Below are 24459 nucleotides of genomic sequence, written 5' to 3'. Positions count from 1 at the left end.
TGTTTTTCTGGCGAGTTATTAAATGTACTGCTGATGGGAAAGGGGAAAAAGAAGTGAAGGGAAAGGAGCCGATTCAATTAAGAATAAATATAAAACTTGACCCATTCATTATCTACTACACAAAACACTTACCTTTGTGGTAGCGTTGCTTCAGAGACCTCCCCGACCAGTGGCACGTTTTCATCTGACCTGCCTATTAAAACACATGAGCAAAATGGAGAAGAAAGGACTTTCAATAAATGCAATTAAGTCTCGTCACATAGAATTAACTGAAGGGAGTATTTTAGACAGAGACCCAACAACATGAGCCTCAACACAATATGCTTTGCTTCATCTGTTTTTACAGGATATTTTAATAATAAAATAACGTTAGATCAACTGTTTTGAAACCTATCATGGGTACTGCCCCTACTTTTAATAACTAACTATATAAAAACAATTATGTAAGAGTCCCGGCATGAGGACATCTACATGCCAATTAGAAGTCACAGTCATTGTGCCACCTACTAGGAGCAGGAAGTAAGCCCTGTGTGACAATCCTTTTAATTTCCACAAAACTTTAATGGTGCGGGCATACACTGTTTTGGAATTAGGGGGTGGTGGGATTAATGTGCATCACGATCACAAAAATAATCTAAACATGAAATACACATCCTGCTTAACATCCTGAGTGACATATTGTGCAAAGTACATATGTTTCTGAGCTCTGTGTGAAATAAATATAAGATGCTAACCTCACTGTCATTTCTGCTGCTCTGCTGCTTCAGCACCACACTGACTAGCTACAGCAACCCCAAAGGGTCAAAACTCAAACTCAGAATTCCCAGTGGCCTAAAAATACAGCTATCACTAGGTGGAGAAAGGGCGGCACAATGCTGTCACTGAACAGTCACAATAAAATGTGATGTACATATTAGAGTGAGGTGGTACACAGCAATTTGAATTTTCAGAAAAAAATTCAGTAAATTCTGTGAATTTGCATTTTATGTGGCATTTATAAAGAAATGTTTTTTTTTTAATTATTGCTTTGTAGTGCCGTAGTTTTAATTTACAGACGTGCTGCAGAATTGTGCTGTTTTCTAACAGTTTGGATTTGCAGCAAATACATTTGTATTTATAGTTAGATAGTGTGACGTATCATTTAGGATTGTGTAGCGATATATCCAATTATTGCAGAATTGCTGTATTGTGATATTATTATTATTATTATAATATTACAATACCTGACGATTGTGAAGATGACGGTGCAGCATCCTCATCTTCAGCGTCTGATGCTTCACTGTCCACCACCACTTTCTCTGAGAAACACAGCAACCATATGGATAAAATTATTACATAGCACATAAACTATTTTCAGAAAGCAACACTGCACAAAAGGGCAGAGGGAAAGGAGTACGACTGGATTGGAGAATTGGAAAATCTAATGGTATCTCTACAATTTCAGCAATTGATAACATTTCTTTTGCAGCTACCAAATTATTCTGCAGAGGGAAACCACTGTGTGTACATACAATTATTTCTTACAAAGGCCAATATTACCTTCTGGATCAATGTTGATCTCATCAAGATTCTTTCCTTTAAATTCAGCCAGCTGTCCTCGTTCCATGGCCATCAGGACTTTGCTTATCTTCGCCAGCTGTAATGTGCCTTCAGGTAACCTGTAATACTGGCGATGGACTCTGATGTCATGGCCAAGGAAGTCAGCAAGGTCGTCCATTTCATTGTCCTTTAGGTTGAGGACTTTGGACATAGTAGCCATGTGCTTCCTCAATTTGGTGGAGGACAATGCTTCTGGGTGGTTTGCCCCACAGCTTCGAGCCACCCAGCGAATAACATCTGATCCTCTGAAGTGAGTGAGTGCTTCTGGTCTCCCAAACATGAACTGATTATCATCAGGCACATCACAGATTCGGCGAGTTTTGACAAGTAACTCCATCGATGCCAGCATATCAGGTGTGAGGAGAAAGGGGACCTTTCGACCACGCTTGCCTCTTATCTCTATTCGCTCGAAGAGCTTACAAAGCTTCTTCTCAAGGTCAGACAAAGCAAGCTCTACATCTGGATGGGTTGACGAGGTATCTCTCAGTGTAAAAGCACTCAGCGACATCTTGGATACTTCTCCTTCTCTTCTTCGATTGAAGTTATTAGCTTTGGAGGCTAATGAGAATCGTCTGGCAGGGGAAGGGTTAATACCAAGGCATGACAAGGGCGAGGAGTGTCTAAGGGCCATATGTCCAGAAGGAGAAAGTAGTGGCGGCAGCCGTCAGGAGGTCAATTTCTGCCATCAGCGCTTCTCAATCAACGTAGTAAATGACGTTTTTAATCAGCGAATGGGTTAAAGGCAGCAGAGACTGGTACCACACTACTTGAGAATAAGGACAATTACCTGTTTCTACAAGGAGACAGTCAGTACGTAAGTCTGGCATTCCTGGTTTATCCAGGGTTGTTCTGGGGACTAAAACAAAATTGTTGATACCTGGATCAAACACCAGAGTAAGGAGTCTGGCATGCAGATCCAAGCGTCGAAAAGAACAAAGGACTCTTCCATGTCATCTTGGCCTTGTAGCCCTAGCTACAAGGCCAAGCCGTTGACTCAGTTCCGCATAACCTTCTCTGGGAGTCCCTTCACTTCTTCCATGTTCCATCATCCATCACTAACCTTGGTAAAGAGCCTACTTCGAAGACCTGCAGCTCTGTGCTCAGCTCACAACACTGACTTCATAACATCATGGAGCGGAGTAGAGGTAGGGCACATGGCAGGTGTGACGATTTCAAACGCCTGGCCGTTCACAATGGCCATGGAGGTCACATCAGGGCCTCAAGATGGGTGGGGGGGGGGTGAGAGTGAAACCAGGAACGGGATCCTGCCTTCCACACGTCGGGCATACATGGACGACATGACCACTCTGACACACCACTGCAGCTTGGCACCGGAATCCTGCTACTTGGAAAACCAGAAAGGACAGCAAGTGGGGCCCGGATAATATCAAGCCGAATAGTCACGGCAGCATCTCGATAATCAAGGGAGAGCTAAAAACTGAAGATTCTGCATTGGTTACGACCCAATACAACAGCTGTGTCGAGCAAACCGGTCAAAACCTGGTCAGATGGTGACAACTCAGTCTTAAGGGACAAAGACAAAGTGCAACAGCTAAGGCAAGATCATCAACGGTCGGACACATCAACAAGATCCCATTGCCCAGGTGAAGCTAGAACTCTGGTCTGCAATTTGGTCCTTCTCCCCGCGGGTGATGTGGCCACTTGACTGTCTACGAGGTCCACTAACAACTGTAGAAAATGAGCGATACCACACTGGAATCGGTGTGACGAAACAGTGGCTTGGTGCCCACGCGTCTGAACCAACACAGCCTCATGGCAAAGGGTCCTCGAGCTGCCCATCAAAAGCCTCACTGAAGAATAACAGTGCTCTAAAGTGAGTACTCAGATGACACTGACAGACTCCAAAGACGAACCATCAGTGAAGGCTGCAGCACCACCATGTGGGCAACTGTGACGGAAATGGACACCATCCGGTGCAGTAAGCAGGCCAACGGCAGCCCTGAGGCACAGCGATATTGGGACACATCACAGATGGGAAGAGGATCGGCCTCCACAACAAGCAAACCAACTTGGGTAAGGCCTCAACGTCGATAAAAGGAAAAAGTGTGGTGGAGAGTGCGTACGCCAGGAGGAGGCTGAAAGAACTGCAAAGGCTGTCTCGCTTGCCAAGCAGGACAGTGGATGAGGTGGGGAAGGCCTGGAGGAAGAGAAAGCTCGGCTGGAGGGATCTCTGGGAAATGGATCGTCAATATACAACTTCATCATCAGAGATACCAATGACGTGCTCCCATCCTAAAAAACCTCCACCTGGGGTATGGCGAAGATCCAACCTGGGCCCTCTGCAACATCAGCAACGTCTCAAACACATCCTGACCGGTTTGTTTAAGACCAGCCTCACAAAAAGGCCCGCTACACCGGGAGGCACAACCAGGGTCCCAGAGTTTGGCAGCAGTGCTTGAAGGAAAGAGGAAATACCATCACTCCTGGCCCAGATGGAGACCATCCTTTCCATCACAGCACAGGCCACCGACATTCGTCCGAGAGGGACAGGAAAGCCAACCATCCGCTCTAACGCAGCCAGAGTTTGGAAGCGTAACCTGGCCGAGGTTGGAAATGCTGGGCTACATAGGTCAGCAATTATCTTCCACAGCGAGAGATTGCAGCACACCCTAAGGCCAGACTTGTGCTCGGTCCCCTTCACTGAAGTCCTTTTTCATAGCAGAGCCGCACAGTCCGTGGGAAAATGCAGTTGAAGAGGCCTATGAGTCAAGAAGCTGCGCTACACAGAACTGGCCGGACAGCACACAGCGAGGCTGGAAAGCCAGGTCTATCCCGTCGAATTGGATGCGAGGGTTTGGTGTGTCGTCCACCATCAACGGCTGGAAAGACCTGGGTTCAGATGGACAGGTTCTGCATGCAGACAGTCCAGATCAATCACTCTCTGAAGCGGCCGAAAGAAGCAGCCAGTGGATCGGGATGAAGAGAAGGACCCTTGCTGGGCTCATAGATCACAACATGACTCCCCCCCATCCCCATCATGAGTCTTTTACGTCATTAATATGAATCAGCTCCCTTTCCCTTCAATTCTTTTTCCCTCTTTCTCATCAGCAGTACATTTAATAACTCGCCAGAAAAACAACAGAACTCGTACAACTGGAGTTTTTTAACTCCTAGTGTGGTAGCTAACAAGTGACATCTAACTGGTGTGTTCACTGTGGCTTAACTGGTCCTTAACCGTGTGCTTGTAACAACAACTCGTGTTTCTCGTGCAAATGCTAAAACAGGTCGGAACTATACCTGGACCCTTTTTAATATTAGTTAGTTTCAGTGAAGCAAAGCATACTAAATACTGCGTTGTGTTTACAGATGCACTGGTGTGGAAAGAAAGCCACTACTGGATGAGATACAATGCGGATCTCCATCCAGCCCAAGGTTAATAATTTTCTAGTAACTGGAAAGAAAACAGCGACTTGTTAGTCCAGTGGGTAGAGCAGGCAGACTGCAGCGGCCCGGTTCGAATAGCCGACCTGTGGGCCCGTTGCTAGGTGATCTTCTGCGCCTCTCTCTCTCCTTCGTCTCTCTATCTCTCCCTAGCTAGCTTTGATCTCCCGGTCTCTCTCTCTAGCTGTCACATCATAAGGCAATAGTAACCTTACGTTAGTGAATGTGTCCTGTGTCCACTGTGTGTTTTTGTCCTTGCGCATCGTTAAATTGAAGTATTATATATATGCTGGGTCCATGTAAGTTACAGCGGCATAGAACGGTAGTAGAAGCTGTGTGGATTGGTAACAACGTCATGAAAATTCAGATTTTTTTTAAAAAGAATATGTTCTTTACAAAATCTATTTTTGTATTCAGGGTCATCAAAAAAGAGTACAAGACAATGGAGAGAATGCGAATTCGCGCCTGTGGCGCACCAACCTGTTGCTATATACCAGTCGGAGGAAGGTTTCGGAAAGCAGAGTGTCTCAAATGCATGTGAGACTATCTCCACGGCACTTAGAGGAGGGAGAGGTGGGAGTGGGTGTGAAACTTTATGTAAAAAAATACGTATTGCTGCTTAAGGCGAGACTCTGTTTAAAGGAAAGAGGTAAGCTGACTTGTGCTGGTTCTTAAAAGATTACAACGGGTGCATTTTTTTTGTTGGAGTAGTTTTACCTGTGGTCTTCTGTATATAGTTTGTGAAAGCGCTGAGGTTTTGTTTAAATTTTTTAAAATGTTTAAAGTTTTTATATCGGAAAGATAAATGGTAATTTTTTATTATATTGTAGCGTTTGTATGGTTGGCATGGTCTAAAACAGAAATAAACTGGGTTCGGCACATTTGAGACCTGAACCCAACCCGATTGTAATATGTTCTGTTCCATGAATGTTGAGTGATTATGCGATCTTAGAGCCCTTTGCTTTTCAAAGCACCAAGTGCTTACATACTACAATTGTTAGGGGTGGCGATATATCGAATATACTCGATATATCGCGGCTTGTTCTACGTGAGATGTATGAAATGACTATATCGCGACCATCGAGTACTTGTCTCGTAAATGTTTTAAGCCGTCGCATTTAATTCTCGGATTTTGCCTGTGTCCCCACTCACTCCTGGTGCTGCCTCACAGCACAGCCACTGCCTCGCCCACCCAGAAAAATCCCCCCGCGCGCATGCGTCTTTTTGTATCAATGAGGAGAGAAGTGAAGGCACAAGCGAGTTAACTGAAGATGGAGACGGACGACTTGGTTCCGAAGAAAACAACTGCGGTACGCCAGCAGTCCATTTTCCCGGGGTTCACGTCAGCTGCTCCAATTTTTCAAGTGCGCCCTTATTGGGCGACTTAGTCAAATACTTTTTAATTGAAGCACTTGAATTGATTCTAAAAATGTGTCCTCCATTGTTTACCTTAAAGCCTTGTAAATGTAATAAAATATTAGCTATTAAGAATTTTGATACAGTGCCATCTAGTGGTGGATTCGTGAAGACACAATCGGAGCGTCCTCACCAGGATAGAAAAAAACAACAAAAAAAGCTTCATAAATTTGAGAACTCTTGATGAGCACGTTGATTTTTGGGATCCAAAAACTCACACAAAGCTTTGTGAGTAAAAACCATGCTGTTTAATTTCAACTAAAAATGCTGTTCCCCAGTGTGCAACTGGCACTTGGGCAGTCGTCCCCACCGAGTAATAAAAACAAGTGTGTGTGTGTGTGTGTGTGTGTTGTGTGTGTGTGTGCTACCCACCTGGAGGGTCACAGGAGCCCTGATGTGAGACAGATAGACAGTCAGGGTCCACTACGAAACCGAATTTTTCATTTGGGGCAACACTGGGGCCCGTTCCGGATTCTTCATTTTTACATTTACATTACATACATTCTAAAAGTGGCCCCAAATGAAGAATTTTGGAAGAGGGCCCTAGGGCCCCAAAATGAATATTCAGTTTCGGTGTGGCCTCTTTCTGAATTTTTAAAAAACCTGTCCCACACACAGCCGCTGTTCCCAGGACCACAAAACCGTCCCAGCAGCAAATACACGGCGAGCACCAGGGGTAGCAAATTCCTGGCATTGGGGGGCCCCGGGCTGATCGTAAAAGGGGCCCTGCGCGAAAGGTTCATTTTGGGGTGGCCATTGGATTCCATAGACTCCCAGGCAAACGTATCCGCGGGTCGGCACAGGTCCCTACGCAAACCACGGTGCGTGGCCGGAGGTTGGGGGAGCGCAGATTTTCGTACAAGGCTCGCAGGCTCGTAGAAACTATGTAAATCGTTGTAGGGCGGGCGGCCAAAAAGCGCAGCAGAGACTCAGGATGCGCTGCCCAATCTCAGCCCGTGCCCCCACGTATTTTGATGGGCGGGCAGCGCCACGTTACCGAACCCGCCCTCGTCAGACGGTGCAAACGCACAGTGGCTTTTCTCTCCGGACTAGAGGCTCCAGAGCGATCCTAGGCCTTCAGCCAAGACAGCATAGGTTCATGCGAGGACCAAATCCGCAGAACTCAGCATGACATAGTCGTGTACCTCCAATAAAGCTACCGAGGACACGGGTCTCCCAAGCCTGAACCCTAGGCCTCACGCAAAGCTGAACCACCCCTTCCGACGATTAAATTTGCCCCCTGCGTCAAGCGTCGACGAGACGGGTGCGTGTAAAAAAATTGAAATAAAAAAAAACGTCTTCGACGTTTTCTGAAGAAGGGGCCCCACCGGGTTAGACCGGGAACACCGACGGAACCAGCAGACGGTTCGGTAAGCCAAAGTCCGAAAGGCTCCCAAAGGGAGACCCCGAATCACCGTGCGCCCCGACTGAAAATGCGCGAGATCTTCCGAACTGGTCCCGGAGGGAAAGTCTCACACATAGAGTCAGCTCTTCTTGTTTTTGGGCTTTTGCAAATGTTTTGTTTCACCAGGAGGAAGCTCTGGTCAAAGTTAAAACGCCTATGCATCTTGCAACACTCGCCGTTCGTCAGGGTGCTGCAAACCTTCACGGAACCCTTGTCTGGCAGTAGCAGCTTGTAGTCCCATTGGCAATTATCTAGCACCGAGAATATTAATGTGTTTACAAGTGAGTTTATGGCCAGTGGCCGACAATCCTGACCCTCATCTCTTCATCTTTGGAAGATTTTGGTAACAAAATGACCATCGTCCTGAAAGTTTCAGAAAGGGTTGTCGTTTCCAGTTTTTTTTTTTTTTTTTACAGACATTAAAAATTTTCCTCCAGCCACAAGCCAAACGCAGCTTGTGCGGCAGAGAGGCCGCTTATACAGTCGAAGAGTGTTCCGCCCTTGTACTGGAGGGCATTCTTACTCCAGGGTATGTCCAAGCTGGTAATGCCAGCTGATTTCTTCTCTGACAACTGCTCTCTAATCCAGCAGGAGGCTATGGTCAAGCTGGACTGTTGTGTAAAGCAGTGGATTTCGTGTGTGAGTTGACACTCATGGGGAATATACATCACTGTATGTGTCCACTCAGGAATGAATGCTTCAGTGCTTGGGTTTTCAGTGGCTGGTAGATATTGAGAGGTGTAAATCCTCTGACGCTAGTCACGAATCAAAATAAGAAAAGGACAGAATTTTAATGTCATGCGGCATGCAATACACCCAATACAATTTTCACTAATCACTTCGGTCCTAGTGAGGGTCAAGCCTATCTTGTTGGCAATCAGCAAAATCCACAAAATGAACGATGTATGAGTGTTTAAGTTTACTTAGTAATGGCAGCCAGAACTTCGTGGTCACCCCCCCCCCCCTCTATATGGGCTTCGGAACTGCTGCAAGGTCATCTGCCCGCACATCAACTAGTCCCCTCAGCTGTGAACAGACGCCAAGGTTTTTTGAGCACCTCCACTATTGCGCTACATTGTGAACCACATTGCCAAGCCTTGTTAGTTTGTTCCCACTTCGACATACCCTTCAACAGCAAAGAGCCTGATAAGGTTTTTTGATCTTGCAATCTTCACGCGGTGAGTTCACACCCGTGGGTTTTTGTCTTGCGTCTTGTCTTTTCCTGTTTTATTTTAAAGCATAACTCTCCTCTCGTTTCAGTCACCTTGCCCTTCCTCATGTGTGTCAACCGGTGTTGATTGGCGTCCCTCACGCCCCTGATTGTTTTCCAACTGTTCCACATTAACGCGCCCGTTAATATATGTCTGGCTCTCCCTGTTGTCTTGTGCCAGAGTGTTTCCATTTCTGTTCGTTTAACCCCAGCCGTCGTTCCCACAGCCCTCGATCATTCTGGCTGCTTCCCCACATAAGTGTGTTTGTTGTTTGTGCTTCCACTTGAGTGAAATTTTTCATTGTGTAAATTTCATAGTTTATAGGTAATGCTGTGGAAGAATGTACAGCAGAGGTGCCAGTTTGAAAAAGAATGGTTGTCAATGACCGTTGAAATGCACCCATAGACAGATGATGTCGCCTTGTCTCTAGGATGGAGTATGCCAACCACACAAACTAGTCCTCAGTCCTCTCATTGCATGCTGGGATTCTCGGTTGTTAGTTTCATGTGGCAATAAGCCGACTGCATGTTGGTCATCTTTGGGAGTGGTGAGGGCGGATGTTAGTCAGTGGATTCTCAACTGGGTGGGGTCGCGACCAAAAGTGGGGGGTCGCGACCCCGTTCTCAGTGGGTCGCGGGCCTTTGCCTGGAAAAAAATGTTAAGAACAAAAAAATCCTGTGCTTTTATTTTGAAGTGGGATTTTTTTATGCCGCGGAGTGCTGTCATTCACAATCCCCAAAGTAGGTGGCGATAAAGCCGTGTATGTTAATAGACACCCACCAAACTGCACCCTCTTTTCATTAAATAAATTTGAGAAGTTGAAAATTTTCCTCAATTTGGTCAGGCTTGTCCCGTTAGAAGGGGTGATGGTTGGGTCCCGAAGCCAGACCCGTTGAGAAACACTGTGTTAAGTTAACAGGACCCGTGGCCCAGAGCTTGGTCGCATATCTTTTAGGCAAAAGGAAGAAATATCCCCAAAAGCTGATAGCTCTGGAGGGAGATGCGGTGAATATGTGTTCGTCAACCCCGTGGGTTGCATGATTCTGCCAGGTTGGACGGCCAACTGCAGCGGAGGCGTTTTTGTTGTTATACAGGCCCTGTGGTTTTAAAGATGTGGTGTCCCCTGCCATTACAACCATTTCTTGAGCTGGACAGTATATTGTCAATGATGCTCGAGTCAGATGAAGGCATCGCAATGACGTACCTGGACTCAACATTATTTAAAGGCTGAATAAACCTGTAGTGTAAGATTTTTCCATGGTGTGGTCCCTTGAAATAAATTAGATAAAGTCCGGCTCATAGTGCCAAAATAGGTGTTTGAAAAAAAATAAATGTTGCTACACAATGAAACCATCCTCATTCATGTGCACACCTCCAGTTTTGTGTTGGCATTGACCACCACCTGGACTCAGACATGGTCTTAAAAAGTCTTAGATTTGAGTGAAAAATCCTGAAGGTACCCTGAAGTGTGTGCATCTCTTGAGAAGAAGTTGTCCAGAATCATTTCACATATAAGCATAATGATATTACAGTACTTTATTATACACTCATACTGTCTTGTAGTTCTGCTTGAATTCCTCTCAAAATCGTCAGAAGTATGCTTTCTCAAAATAAAAATATTCGAAGATTTTCTTCGTTGCAGCTTGTCCCTAACCCCCCGGAAGGGTCGTAATCCCCTTCCAACCTGTTTTCACACGCACCCATTTCCTGCCTGTTATAAGAACAACACCACGTCTACTACCCATTTAATGTTGTGTTTGATATTCAGGGAAAACATTTTTCAGTTGTCGCCTTCTCACTTATTCCCGGTCCGCAATCATCAAGGATGGGGGAGGGACAACAACAGAGACTGTTCCATCCACAAAGTTCTTGACAGGTATCTTTCAACACAAATTTGGAAATAAATTTAAATCTACTTGTTGAGTGAAAAATTTGAGTTGTCGTATTTTTTTATGTTAAAAGGGCAAATTCACCTGTCAGCTTTTTATTGACTGTACCCCTGATTCAATGATGAATGTCTGTCTGTCTATTTAATAACCCAATAGAACAATTGATTAACATGCTCTATTGATAGCTGCTCTCGATTGTCCAACGCTGTGTTCGGCGTCTGTTATATTTCAATAGCGAGATTTGCTAAATGATGCAATTCATAAATCGATGAAAAGTCCGTAGTTTGATCAACATTATATTTTCAAATAAAAATGTAGATATTTACAATTTTATATAATATAAAAATTTCAACATATAAACAGTCAATTTGATCAACATTTTAAATTAATATTTTCCACTCGTTAATTATAATTGTTGGTTCAGGTTTTCATGGATCCCCCTGCTTTGGGCGTCGGGGTCTAAACAAACCTGTTGGGTTTAGAAAAAGAAGAACGCGAAGCTGGCCTTTGAAAAAACAGCTGCGACAGGGCTGTGTTGGGTAAGACCTCAGTTAATTCATGTTGTGACAGAAAAAACATGGCTAGTCAATATTTTAATCCTTAAACTATGGCTAACATGTTCCTGTTTTTATAAACATTTGTGTTACAGAGAAAAGATGCATTATGCATGTTTTTATTTTTTATTTTGAGATGCCATAATGAAGCATCGGCTCAAGCCAACCCATGAGGGGGGCATTAAACAAAAATATAGCAGACCACCTGAACATCCACCAGCAAGGAGGGATGCCAGGAGACCTGTTAGGCCAGAAAGACCTTTAGATCAGAAAAGTTTGTTTAAAAACTATAAAACATAGAGTTTTGTTAGTTTTATTAAAGAGTATAGTTTGAAAATAGTTTTAGAGTTGTTTGTGTACCTGAAATTCGTTATTCGGATGAACAATAACGATGGTTTTTTGGAAAGAGGTTAGTTGTGTTGTTGGAAAACCCATGTCACGCTCCGCATATCTAATGCTTAATCTCCATCATTTTATCATTCTGTCTACATAACAAAATGCTTTCTTTTTTTCTACAACCTTTTTGCAATGTTTAAAATTACATATGTTATTTCGCATTATGTCAAGCTTCAACTGACAGGGTTTTAGGTGCTGGTAACGTTTTAAAAAAATTATAATTACAGAAGTGATTCATAAATTGTTTTGTTGGTTATTCTACAGCAATGCAAAGAGCAGAAAATGATAGGCCTCTATGCAATACAGTTTAGGTTTAACCCAATTTTGAATGAGAGGTAAAGACTCTTGAAACACAAAATGATGGGGGAGGGCTGATAAGGATGTATTTAGGACAACTTTCTCGATATCCCAGGGATGTTGAAACTGGGTTGATCAGGTGTTGTTCAAATGTAGGTCATTTTGGACGGCTTGGTCAGACGTGTAGACCACGTACAGAAAAGAAGATAAACTTTCCATTCTGCACTTCCAGAAGACCTGATTTCTGACAATGCAATTTTGACTGAATGTGTCGTCATGTGGAACGTCCAAACTGGGGTCGGCAGGACGCAGAAACGGACCGGACATCCATATATGACGTCGGAAAAAGACGTAATAAAAACTTCATCTGCCCTCAGAGACCTGATTTGGACGTCAAAGAATGACGTTAAATATACAGAATTGTTAAAAAGTCTCATTGCGCAGTGGGTTAGTAGTCTGTTGAAGCCTCAACGGTAGCTTTTACTTCGGGTGATCTAAGCACAATATTGTTGTAATGGGTGAACAGCGGCCTGTATCAGAACGAACTCTCTGCCTTTTGTACCAAATCAGACTGTGTGAAAATCCGGTAAAACTGCAGGGGAGTTGGGATTAATTGTAGTTGGATTCACATTACTCAGTAGAAATAATCACTGAAGAGCCGCATGGAGACCCTCAAGATGACGGCGGCCCCATGGCTCGTCAGCGCCAACAGGCATCGTCAGTCTTTGAGGCGTCTACCTATATATGTCTAGGATATAAACGGTTTTTAGATGTGAAGATTATCTCGCGGAACAAAACGCGTAAGCATCATAAATGTGTGTTACTCAACGTCAACGTTTTAAACTTCAAGCAAGTTTCCCTCCCCCTTAAACAGTGATGAGATTTGCCAACAGGAGAACATTGTAACCACAGGACGTGGGCTGCACATAAGAGGAAATTGGTGCAAGTCAACATTTTGTGGACACAGGAAGAATGTGGTACAAGTCTGGATTCTGGTACCGGAGGAGGTGGTTCAAAGCTCTGGCCGGCATTCAGATGAGGACATTTGAAAGTTTCATCTTTCAGTAAACTATGGTTGCGAGCCTTATTAGACGGAGGGCGTATGGATACAGAGATTAATCCAGTACAAGTGATGAAGAAGAAACAATATTGTTGATATTGAAGCATGGCCTGAAGAAGGATAGACAAGTCGAAGAAGATTTGGCATCTTTGGGCCATGAAACAAAGCAGACACGCAGCAGTGTAAATAAAATGAATAGCCAGACTCTCCGCAACATGGCCACAAGTTTTGACCAAAAATGCCTGCAGCTTCTACAGACTCCACGTTTTTGAGACAGCATCAAAGAAAGGGTGAGGAGCTCATTTGATTGGGGAAGAACAGACCTCAGCTGTGTTAAACCCACTCACACACCCTCGCCTTTCCATTTGCGCCCGGTAGGGGGTAGAGGGAAGAGAGAGGGCCTGTGGCCAGGCTGCACCATGCACCAAACTCGTACAGTGCTCCTGGACACACCCCGTTGGCGTGACTGCGCCTGGTTGACGAAACAGAGCCCCAAGTCTCAAATGGGTGGTTGCCCACTGCACTTGAGTCAAGTCCTTGAACAATGTACTTTTTTTTTTTTCCAGTTTATTTTATTTGGCTTTGTTTGCAGAAGCAGTTCGGGAAAGCATTTAAGGAGGCCACAGATGACCTGATCACTCTGGCCAATGGGCACACAGTTCAAACAGGGCCCCAGCTCGAAGCGGTGGAGGGAGCTACAAAGAGGCCCCAGGACACCATTGGTGTAAGTTTCTCTTTTTGCCTCAATTATAGGGTGTTTTCTTTTAAAATTTCTTAAAATGTTTGTTTGTATTATATAAAAACAAAATAATTTAAATATTTTATTTTGCTATTTTTTTCAAAATGTTTGAAACACCAAATGTAACCTCCCTGTTCTGTGGTTCAATTGACCCGATCGGTTAACTTCCCACCCTTGCTTCTCTTCTTTTGATCCAGTTGGACCTGGTCTGTGTCCCTCCCTACAAAATCTTTCCATGTCCATTTTTTCCTTCTTTCCACAATATTCCTTGTTGTGGGCCGCCTCCGCTCCCTCCCTCCCCTTTGTCCCTTACGTCTTCCTTGAACCTATACGGTTTCCCTCCTTCCATCCTCTTTCCTTCCTTTTTTGTTAGAAAATAATATTTATAATTGCAATTAATATGTTGTGATGTTGGAAATATGTTTGAGAAATGTATTAATTGTGAGTACAGTAAGGATAGTTTGGTTTGTTCCCAGCAAGAGATGTAGTTATATCCAGTGGTAATTAAGGAACCAAAAAAAACAACCAACACACATAATGTAAATGAATTGGTCATAAATACGGCAACTACATCAAAGTAGGAATCAAGGTGAATTTGTCCCTTTGTTTTATTTTTAGAGTATCTAATTTTAACATTCAATGTTTGCCAACTTTAATTTCCTTTGAAATGGGTTTGTTGTGAATAAGTTATAGAATTGTAATAACTTACTTAAATAATCTAGATTTGTATTAGAACACATATAAATAGTATGTTTTAATAGGTTCTATATATGACGTCTAATTCTGTAAAATTTTTGGGGTTTAAATATGGTATAAAAGTAAATGTCTTGGCAAATGCCTATAAAGAGACGTATATGAGTGGTTATTTTTAAACTTCTAAGATTATAAGGTATATGTCGAGTTGTCTTTAGACGGCTAGTCCTAACTAAATATAATAGATGTCTAAAAAAAAAAAAAAAAAAAAAAAAAACACACAACAACTTTCATGTCTAGAACCACTGGCCCACCAATTTTAGCTAGAAATGTATAGGGACAATTTTAGACTTGAAATGCTCGATAGATCATACTTCCAATAATATAAATATAATTAATTAACCTCCAACAGACAAAAACGTCATCATACACAAAAATAAGTTTATTACGTAATAAAACAGACACATGGTGGAAGCACTGGGTATGTCTAAGAACACTACACGGCTATTTATTGAAAGAGTGTGATCGAGGAGAAGGCACAAATACACAACTAGTCCATAGTCTTACAAGTGAAAAATATCTAAGTGAAAATAGCGACAATGAATTCCAACAATCAGCTAAAAAGGACTGACAAAAGAAGAAACCCATCATTATATCGCACCACAACAGGAAGTGTAAATGCACAGAGGATACGGTTAGATGCACAAACATCTGATCGGAAGTCGCACTTGTCAACATTATTTCTCCCGCTGCCACGGAATAATGTGGTTGATCAGCAAATCAACCTCAATCAGACGCAACGCATGGAGTGGGCAAGGTTGATCCATCAAACGGAGCCGAAATCATGGAAATGTGGAGTCTGGGGCCACATCTATCGAGGCAATACCAGCACCCCATAGAAACCAAATGTTTCAAGTTTCATTCCAGTATTCTGGCAAGATCTGAAAAATCTTTCACAACAGCGAGCAAGCTAGTGATTAATGTACAGCACTGATGGGAACGATTATCAAAATAAAAATAAGGAAAAGACCCAAACAACATTTTTGTATCAGAAATAACGCAAAATAAGATGTTTTTTTTTTTTACTAAAAATGAGAGAAATGTCCACCATGTTTTGGTTCTCAACGGCCAGAATCTTGAAAGTCCACGTAACTTGTACCAAAAAATAGGAAAAAAATAAGGCAAAAAAAAAATGTAAACAGTCTACATTAAAGGGCCATTAGTGTAACCCCGCTAAATGTTTTTGCACGTTGGAACAATGTAGCCAGGGTAAGTTTTTAATAACGAGAATGGTTGGTGTTTCTCTCCCTTCGACTCACGCGCTGTGGAAGGGCAAGTGAGACAGAGGAACCAGGCAGCCGGGCCTCTTTATAGAGAGGGAGTGGGTGGGGTCGGGGTGCCAGGTGCAAGTACTTTGTCCTTTTTGTTTAACCCCGTCAGCGCGCCTGAATACTCTAGTTTGCTCTGGTCCAAATGCCAGGGCCGATTTTGTTTTTTTTTTTTTTTTTTTTTTTTGTCCCAGTCCGCACATGCGTAGCCACCTTGTCCATGCTGCTGCTGCGATTTTCAAAAATGAAAAAAGTCGGCTTTCCAAAATGTAGGAAAAGAAAAATCCAACTCAAAGTGTTGTTTGAAAAAGGAAATGGTATTTTTTTACAACAAAAAAGTCAACAAACAACAAAAAGAAGGATGTGTAAAGCAAAATGCAATCAAAAGTGACATTGTGACCTGTATAGGTCTTCTTCAGGCTCACAAACCAGCAAAAAAAAACTCTCTCTTCTCTCTCTTTACAGGTGAGCGGGACTGTGACCGGGAATCACACCGAACCGAACGGAAGCGGAACGGAAAAGCGGACGGGACGTTGCCCGGCGGACTCACCCGGACCGCGGATCAGCCGCGGAACGGCAGCGGAGCGAAGCCGGCCGTATGCAACGCGAGATCACGAGACACGCGAGAATCCTGGACGTACGCGAGACCCCGCGATAAACAGTGTATAAAAAAAACAACACAACAAACAGCTACGTGCTTCTCCGACGTGGAGGAGATTATAAAAGCATCTGTTTGTGTCATAAATGAGTGTGTTGTTGTTCCACTTCAACAATTAGTTCTATCGTTGAGACCCTTGGATCGATCTTTGATCACCTGGTGGCCACCGGGTCATGACGTCACGTTGAATGTGAAGTTGTAAAAAGCGACAAGAACTGTGTATGGTGTTTTAAATTTTGAAAGGGGCGAAGTTATTACGTGAGTCAGGCCCGGTTTTCCTGTCTGGTGCGCAGTGCTTCTGCTTGAATGTACGAGGTTTCAGCCGCGGATCGCGGAAGAAATAGAAATCCCTGCGGAAAGCCGCGGCCGTGGCCGGAGAAGCCGCTTCTTCTGGGACGCGTCTGAATCCGCGTCTGAATCCGCGCCCGGTGTGAGTGCTCCTCATTGACTAAGACTGAATTCCTATTTGCTAACGGGACGCGGCGGTAACCGTTTCCGCTTACTGTCCGCTTACGTTCCGCTTTCCGTTTCCGCGTCCGGTGTGAGTTGGCGTTAGAAGGATTAATAGAAGAAATGAGCTTCTCTCCGGCTCTCCTTCCTTATATACACACACAACTCTGCCCCCCTTTAAAAAAAAAAAAAAAAAAAAAAAAAAAAGTCCTCTCCGTTAAGTATCCGTACATATGAATTCACTATATTTAACCTTTTTAAAATATTTTACAATGATTTTACACATATGCAAGTTAAAACATATATAATAAAGCAAAAACCGGAGTTTGAAATAATGAAACTTTTTTTTAAAAATATGCAAGACAATCATGAATTTAAACTTTATTTATAATTGTAATTTAACCATTTTAACTAGTTACAATCTTTGTTTTTCTTTTTTACACATAATGAACTGTAAAACATATATTCCGTAAACTTTAAAATTAGTGTTTAAAATGCAAAATCAAGCAGAAAATGATTTTTAAATGTAACACACAACAGGGAAAAAAAAATCACGTGAGGAAAATTTTGATTAAGTAAGCCAAAAGGTCATGGACAAACGGTTAGGTTAAGGACAACAGTTAAGGTTTCAATTCAAGTCATTAGAATTGGACTCGCCCAAAATTCCAATCACGTGAGAATCCTGTGGACGTACGAGACAAAACCCCGCGATAAACTGTGTATAAAGAAAACACAACAAAAAACAGCTGACATTGCTTCTCTCAGACGTGGAAGATAGGAGGATCTGAGATCTGTTGTGTCAATAAAGATTGTGGTGTAGTTCCACTTCACAGCAGTTATTCTCGCATCGTTCATGTTGAGACACGTTGATCGATTGACTGCTGACCTGGGTGCTAACCGGTCATGACGTAATGTTGATATGTGGAAGATATCCAGGTCAAGTTGAGTTTTTTGTCCGGCTTCCAGTTTGTGTTTCTGAACCTACTGTTTTTTTTTTGGAAATTAACTCCCCTCTCGTTTCAGGTCACTTGAAACTTGACCTATCTCATGTGTCCACCATCTGAGTGTCTCCCCTATTCCCTGATTGTGAACACCCTGTTCCGCATTTCCCTCCATGTGTGTAGTATCCGTCTCCCTTTGTCCCTGTGCCAGTGTGTCAACTCCATTGTCCTGATCACCGCCTCTCATCATAGTCAAGTCGGGACGAATCCCGTGGGTCCTTAGTTTTTTTGTTATTTTTTTGTTGGCCTTTTGCTTAGTAAATAGTTTTTTGTTTATAGTTCCCTCGTAGAGTGATTTTTTCGTTGCCCTCGCTTTTTCATAGTTCTAGTTTAGTCGTTGCTAATTTTGATCATCCTCCCTCATCGTGAGGCGCGTTTTGTTTACCCATTGGTGTTGCCCCGGCGTTAAGAAATAAAAGTCATCGCTGATCCCGTACGCGCTTTCAGTCACTCTGGTCTCGATTTCCCCCTGTTTTCAGTGAAAGTTGTGATAAGCGGACATGAAACGCGTATTGTGTTTTTTATTTTGAAAGGGGGCGAAGTTTATTTACTTTATTCGTGTCAGATTTCCTGTCTGTGCCATCTGCTCTGTTGAGATTATCACGCGGTTAGCAACGCTCGCGGTAAAGAACAGAGTGGCTACAAGAAGGATAAACCGTTGCAGCGCGAAGAGTCGCTTCTGGGACGCTGCTGAGGACATTCCGCGCGCGCCCTGTGTAGAGTGGTCTCATTGACTAACTGGCAGCAATCAGCTCCAGTGACCGCGGCGCAGCCCGTTTCTGCTGTGGCTACAACGTCTCTAGTGTGAGTGGGCCTGTTACCAGGCTCCACAGGGGCGTTACGCAGCGGGACGGCTGCGGCCGCGTTTTAGCTGGCGTCCCTTTGCCCGACGTGAACTCACCGGACGTGTGGGAGCCGCGTTACTGCAGCGGAGTGAGCCCGCCGTATTCCACGCGAGATCACGGAGAAGCCTGGACGTACGCGAGAACCCTGCGATAAACGGTGTATAAAGAAAACAACAACAACAGCTGACTTTGCTTCTCCGACGTGGAGGAGATTCTAAAGCATCTGTTTGTGTCATAAATTATTGTGTGTTGGTTTCCCCTTCAACAATTAGTCTCTCATCGTCATGTTTGAGACCCTTTGGGGGGAGATCGATCTTTGAATCAAATGGTGCCACGGTCATGACGTAACGTTGATGTGAAAGTTTTGTAAAAAGCTACATGAACTGCGTAATGTGTTTTTTTTTATTTGAAAGGGGGCGGAATTATACGTTGAATTCTGGTGTCGGATTTCTGTCTGGTGTGCAGTGCTCTGTTGAATTTAAACGAGATTTTAGCAGCGGCTCGTGTCAAAAATAGGAAATGCTACAGACTGGCCAGCTATCTGCTACGGTGACCGCGGTGCAGCCTAACGTGACCGTAACGCCTCAGGTGTGAGTGGGCCTTTACAATCTTGTACAGGGAAGCGACACCCCGCTGTCCTTTGCCATGGCAGTAGTGGGGCGACAACAAATCCTATGACTAGGAGCGCCCACGATCCATGAAGAACATGCTGGACGAGAAGAGCACAGAAACTCTGGACTCGGGGGAGAAGTTTTTCGTAAGTAACATGCCGAATGAGACAATGTATGTTTTACAGATGGTGATGATAATAGAGAGAGAGAGTGTAAATATATATAGCCTTGTGAGCATTTAATTAGGTTATTAAAGTATATTCTTTCTTATGTTATGGACCGAATAACATAAGTATATCATGTGAGATGCAGCTGGTGACAAACAATCTTCATATAGGGTAATGAACATTATCATGTGAAGAATGTTAAGGAGGACAGGTCAGACAGGGATCATTGAAAGTAGAGGGACAGGATGTGTATTCTTGTGCTTGTGAGAACAGGAATCAACCCCAGAATCACAAGCAGAAGAGGAGGTATGTGGAGTGGAGGTCAAGAAGGTGGAAAGGAGTCAGGAGTCCACACACCATCACAAGAGAAGACACATTCATATTATAAACACATGTAGTATACACATACATAGAAGTCAGACTTCGTGAACTGACACAGACTTTTTGGCTTGTCAGGATAGGAAGATCTTGACCTAGAGCTCTTATCTTTATCCATACTGTTAAAAACAAAATAAGATCATTTTTGAGACGGAATAAATCTTCTCTGTTGCTGCATTACACAAACACGGAGGCTTCAGTAAACAAACACGCGGAAGTCACAACACATTCACTAACAATATGTGGTTTGGTGGTAGGAGAGGTAGAATGACAATGTGTTGTGTGGAGAGAGAGAGAGAGAGAGAGAGAGAGTCTCCCGCAGTCCTAGTTCCATAGCACAGAACTAAGGATGAGTCTTAAGTCTACTCTAAAGTGGTTGACTGTGTCTGGCGCCCGAACCCGAAGTGATATTTTGTTGTTGAACAGAAAAGGGCTTGATAAGCTGAAAGCTCTGGCTCCTAATCTATATTTTAACCTCAAAATTGAGTACAAGCTGTGGGAGTTTTGTAGGCAATCTCACCCAGCTTCCTCCATGACCCTTCACGTTCAAAAGGTCCAATTTAAACTAGATCAGAGGACAATGAACACGCCGTCTTTGGAAACCTCTGAGAAGGAGGTCTCAGGTGTACTTTTCCTTAACTTGAAAATAGTTTTTTAATACAGACACTAGAGGGCACCAATGTCCTAAATTCCACATTGTTAAGTTCTGTTGTCATGGGAACACAAGCCCGAGAACATTGAAAAAGAGCGTTACAGAGCACTCTGGGCCATCTACAAAGGCAGTAGGGCGAGATTAGCTGGGACGACATTTGGAACAAAACATGCCTCAAAAAGATTTCCAACTACCGTCACGGTCCCTCTCGTTGGTGACGACCAGTCCCCCGGACAGAAATCCCCTAGTCATTTCACAACGACATGGGCATGGAAATAATGATGAAATTTATTGAGTGAAAAATGTACAAACTGGAAATGGGAATCCATCGTTTTCTAGGCTTCAGGGTTAGCAACAGGAAGCACGAAAATTTCACACCTGGCAAGGCTATCGCATATTGAATTCAGCTCAATTGGCGACGGTCAAAAAAGGTCCTCTCCCAGTCAAGAGCTTCTAAGTCATTTTTGTTGCTCTCTGGCAGCGGGGTGGGAGATGGTTAACTTAAACTCCATTAAGTGCCCTAGCTCCTCAATGGAGCAGTCAGGGGTGGAAAAAAGACATCTTTGAAAGCTCTCAGAGTGTCCATCACATATGTGAACGGCCACATAGGTGGCACTCTTCTGGAGCAAAGTCTTTAATGGAAAGAGAATAAGAGGGGACCTGGATGAATCAAGTTCACTCTCTTCAGCCTGTCTTTGAACATAAACCTTCAAAGTACTTCAAATTCAAAATATTTGTTTCAAGAAATTGTCTTAAACATTTTTTCAGTTATATATATTCCAGTGTTTCAGAACTCCACACATGAAGCAAATTCAAATATAGAACAGATTTGTTTAAAACATCAAATTTCTAATCCAGAAAAAAGGAAACACAGATTGTTTGGCACACCAATGTACCAAGGGCCGCGCCCACATGCCAATGTTAATTATTGATTCTCTTGATATGTTCCATAATAACAAAATAAAAAATTACACGCGTTAAAAGACAACATGGACCACAAATACAAAATACATATGAAATGAAATGGAAAAATGTTTAACACGTAGAACTGTCAAATTATTTGTAAAGATATTAGGGGAAACACAACTATACTTACTGACTGTCGAGCCACATGATTAAAATCATTTGTGTCTCAACAGGGTTGCAGAGATTATAAATGTTAGAACCGTGGATGGTTAATAATGCACGCACCTTGAACGGTTAACAGACTTGAACTTAACGTCTGCAACAGCACTCAACAGTAGCATCTCACAGTAGCAGCCCATGTCAACAGGGCAGGGTACACCTCTAAGCTACCTAGGGTCCCTGGTTAATTAATAAAGGGTTCCGAGGTGCAGTTCCCCACTTCCCTCATCACACAGTAACACTGTCTTGACACTCTCCTCCCCTTGTGAAAACATAGAGAGCATTGAACAGAGACTGAGCAATTCAGGTAGCCCTTTGTACACTAAATTGGTCGTCTGGCTGAACGTATCAACTCGGTCTTTGACCTGGCCATAACACACATTTAAAATAATTTTAAACAATCCCAAACACTAATCCATCAAGGTGCTTTTCGCCTTAACTAGCTGAACATTTAACACTTTGTCTAGCTTTTTACGGGCAGCTCAACTGTCAGGCTATCTGGAGGCCTTGGGCGGCCTCTTAGTCTCCGCGGTCAACTGGGGGACACACGGGTGTGTACTCTGAGGTGAGCCGGGGCTTTGGACTACAACGGTGTGGGTAACAACAGTCCATCAATTGGCAAAGCAGTCCATCATTGTGCTGAGGTCGACGGCAACCTCCAACAGCCCGGAGAGCTGTCCACACTGTCCTTGTGTGCAACACTCTGAGGCCTCTCCCGCCAGCTCTATGGCGAACCCGCAGTGATCCTGGTGCCTGCGGGATCTGCCGACCATCGCACAAAGTCCACCATGAAGACACCGGTCCTGATCTGGTGGCAATGGATTCCCGGCCAGCGGGGGTGGACCTGGGAAAAGTGCTTTATAAACACACGTCCTCCGGTTGAAAAAACCTCTCTTTAGCATGTCTCTCGCCTCTCTTTCGGGATCTTTCCAGTGACCGAACAACTCGTACTTACTCCACCTCTGGGTGGAGGCAGATCCAGATGAGATTGGTGGGCTCCCCCCCATTAACAGCTCTGCAGGGGATATGCCGGTTGGTTGTGTATGGAGGTGATCCGGTATTGGGAACAAGAAACGGAAAGCTTTAGTGTTCCAGTGTAGTCCAGATCTTTTCGTAGACCATCTTCAGGGTCTCCACAGCTCGTTAAGCTAAGCAATCGGAGGCTGATGATAGGGAGCTGTGCGGACATGTCACATAACCATGTTTCTTACATGAACTCTTGGAACAACTCACTGGTGAAAGTGGGCCCATTGTCTGTCACAACAGTAGCCATGAGTAGCAAAGATACGCCTGAGCTCTCTGTGGTGACTGAGGCAGTAATGTTTGAACAATGATGTGTGCGTCCAGCCACTTAGAATTGCGTCTACCAGCACCAGGAACAGGTGCCAAAAATGGACCTGCAAAATCCAGGGGGGAGCCTGACAAGGACACACAAGGCCCTCCCTGGGTGGAGCCGGAGCAGGTGCTAGCAACCGTTGGTTAAATTTGACATTGTGCAATGCCTTCCGCCTTCTCTTTCTAGAGTGCGGCCATCCCTGGCCACCACACAAAATGGCCTGGCAAGGCTCTTCATCTTCATCCGGGGACCTCTAGGCTGGGCTCATGCGCGTCCATCAACCTCCTGGGCTTGCTGGCAGCCTGGACCTTAGCGCCAGCTGACACTGGCAATAGGGCTTAAACACCTCCTGCTCAACAGCTGCGTCCTTCAAACTGCCCGCACCTTCTCTTCCAAAGGGGGACAGCCCCTGAAGCCGAAATCCCTGTGGGCCCAAGTAGGTGAACACTTAGTGCTTGGAAAACAGCACATTAATGCTTTTCAGTTGTAAGCCCGGCATCTGCCATCCTCTTCAAAACATAGCCCAGTTACTCAAGATGCGCTCCTCTGTTCGACCTGTGACCAAAATGTCATCCAGGAACTGGCCACATGGGGAATGTTTTGGAGGCAGACTGTCCATGGTGCTTTGAAAGAAATAACCGACTGGATGCCGACGCAAATACCAGGCGGTTGTACCACTGAACAATCCCATTGTGGGTGTTGAGGGTGACATACTGTTTGGATTCTTCATCCAACAGCAGCTCTAAGTAACGCATGACTCATGTCCAGTTTTGTGAATGTTTTTCTACCCCCCGACAGAGTGGCATAGGGCCTGCTACACGTGGCAGGGGGGTAGGTTATCAAGCTGTGAGGCCTGGTTTCTGTCAGTTTGTAAGTCCCCCCACAAACCTCCCTCCCCATCATCTGTTAAAACAGGCGAAATGGGCTGCCACAGTCTGAAACTCGAAGGCTCATGACACCTAGCTGCTGGAGCCTGTCCAGCTCCTGCATCCACCTTGATTTCAATGCTGGGGAAACAGGGCGAGTTGGAAGAAACGTGGTAGTGCCTTGGGTAGAACACATAGTGTCACAGTTGTGCGCATAAGAGGTCCCAGTTCATCTTTAAAAACATCGGCATATTCCCTAGGAAAGGGCGTTAATCACTCATGTGCGTGAACTTCTGTCCCAGTTCAGGCGAACTTTTTTCAGATGTCACGACGCAGCAAACTGGACCCTCCCTCTTGACCACAAAACAGCCTAGCTGCAGC

At 44.2% G+C, this 24459-nt stretch overlaps 1 protein-coding gene across 1 annotated transcript in view; it reads right to left on the bottom strand.

Annotated features, from left to right (window-relative positions):
• The window catches only part of LOC104921080 (uncharacterized), a 2180-nt gene extending 45 nt beyond the window's left edge, over positions 1-2135 (bottom strand). The window contains exons 1-3 of the mRNA XM_027290206.1: positions 1540-2135; positions 1224-1298; positions 133-193 (exon numbers count right to left, since the gene is read on the bottom strand). Of these exons, the coding sequence (XP_027146007.1) occupies positions 133-193; positions 1224-1298; positions 1540-2107 (704 nt within the window). The 5' untranslated portion in view covers positions 2108-2135. The remainder of the gene's footprint in view (positions 1-132; positions 194-1223; positions 1299-1539) is intronic.
• Between the last annotated feature and the right edge of the window lie 22324 nt (positions 2136-24459).

The sequence above is a fragment of the Larimichthys crocea genome, chromosome XVII (assembly GCF_000972845.2).
Source record: "Larimichthys crocea isolate SSNF chromosome XVII, L_crocea_2.0, whole genome shotgun sequence".
Classification (NCBI taxonomy): domain Eukaryota; kingdom Metazoa; phylum Chordata; class Actinopteri; family Sciaenidae; genus Larimichthys; species Larimichthys crocea.
This window is presented reverse-complemented; position numbering and strand designations above follow the sequence as displayed.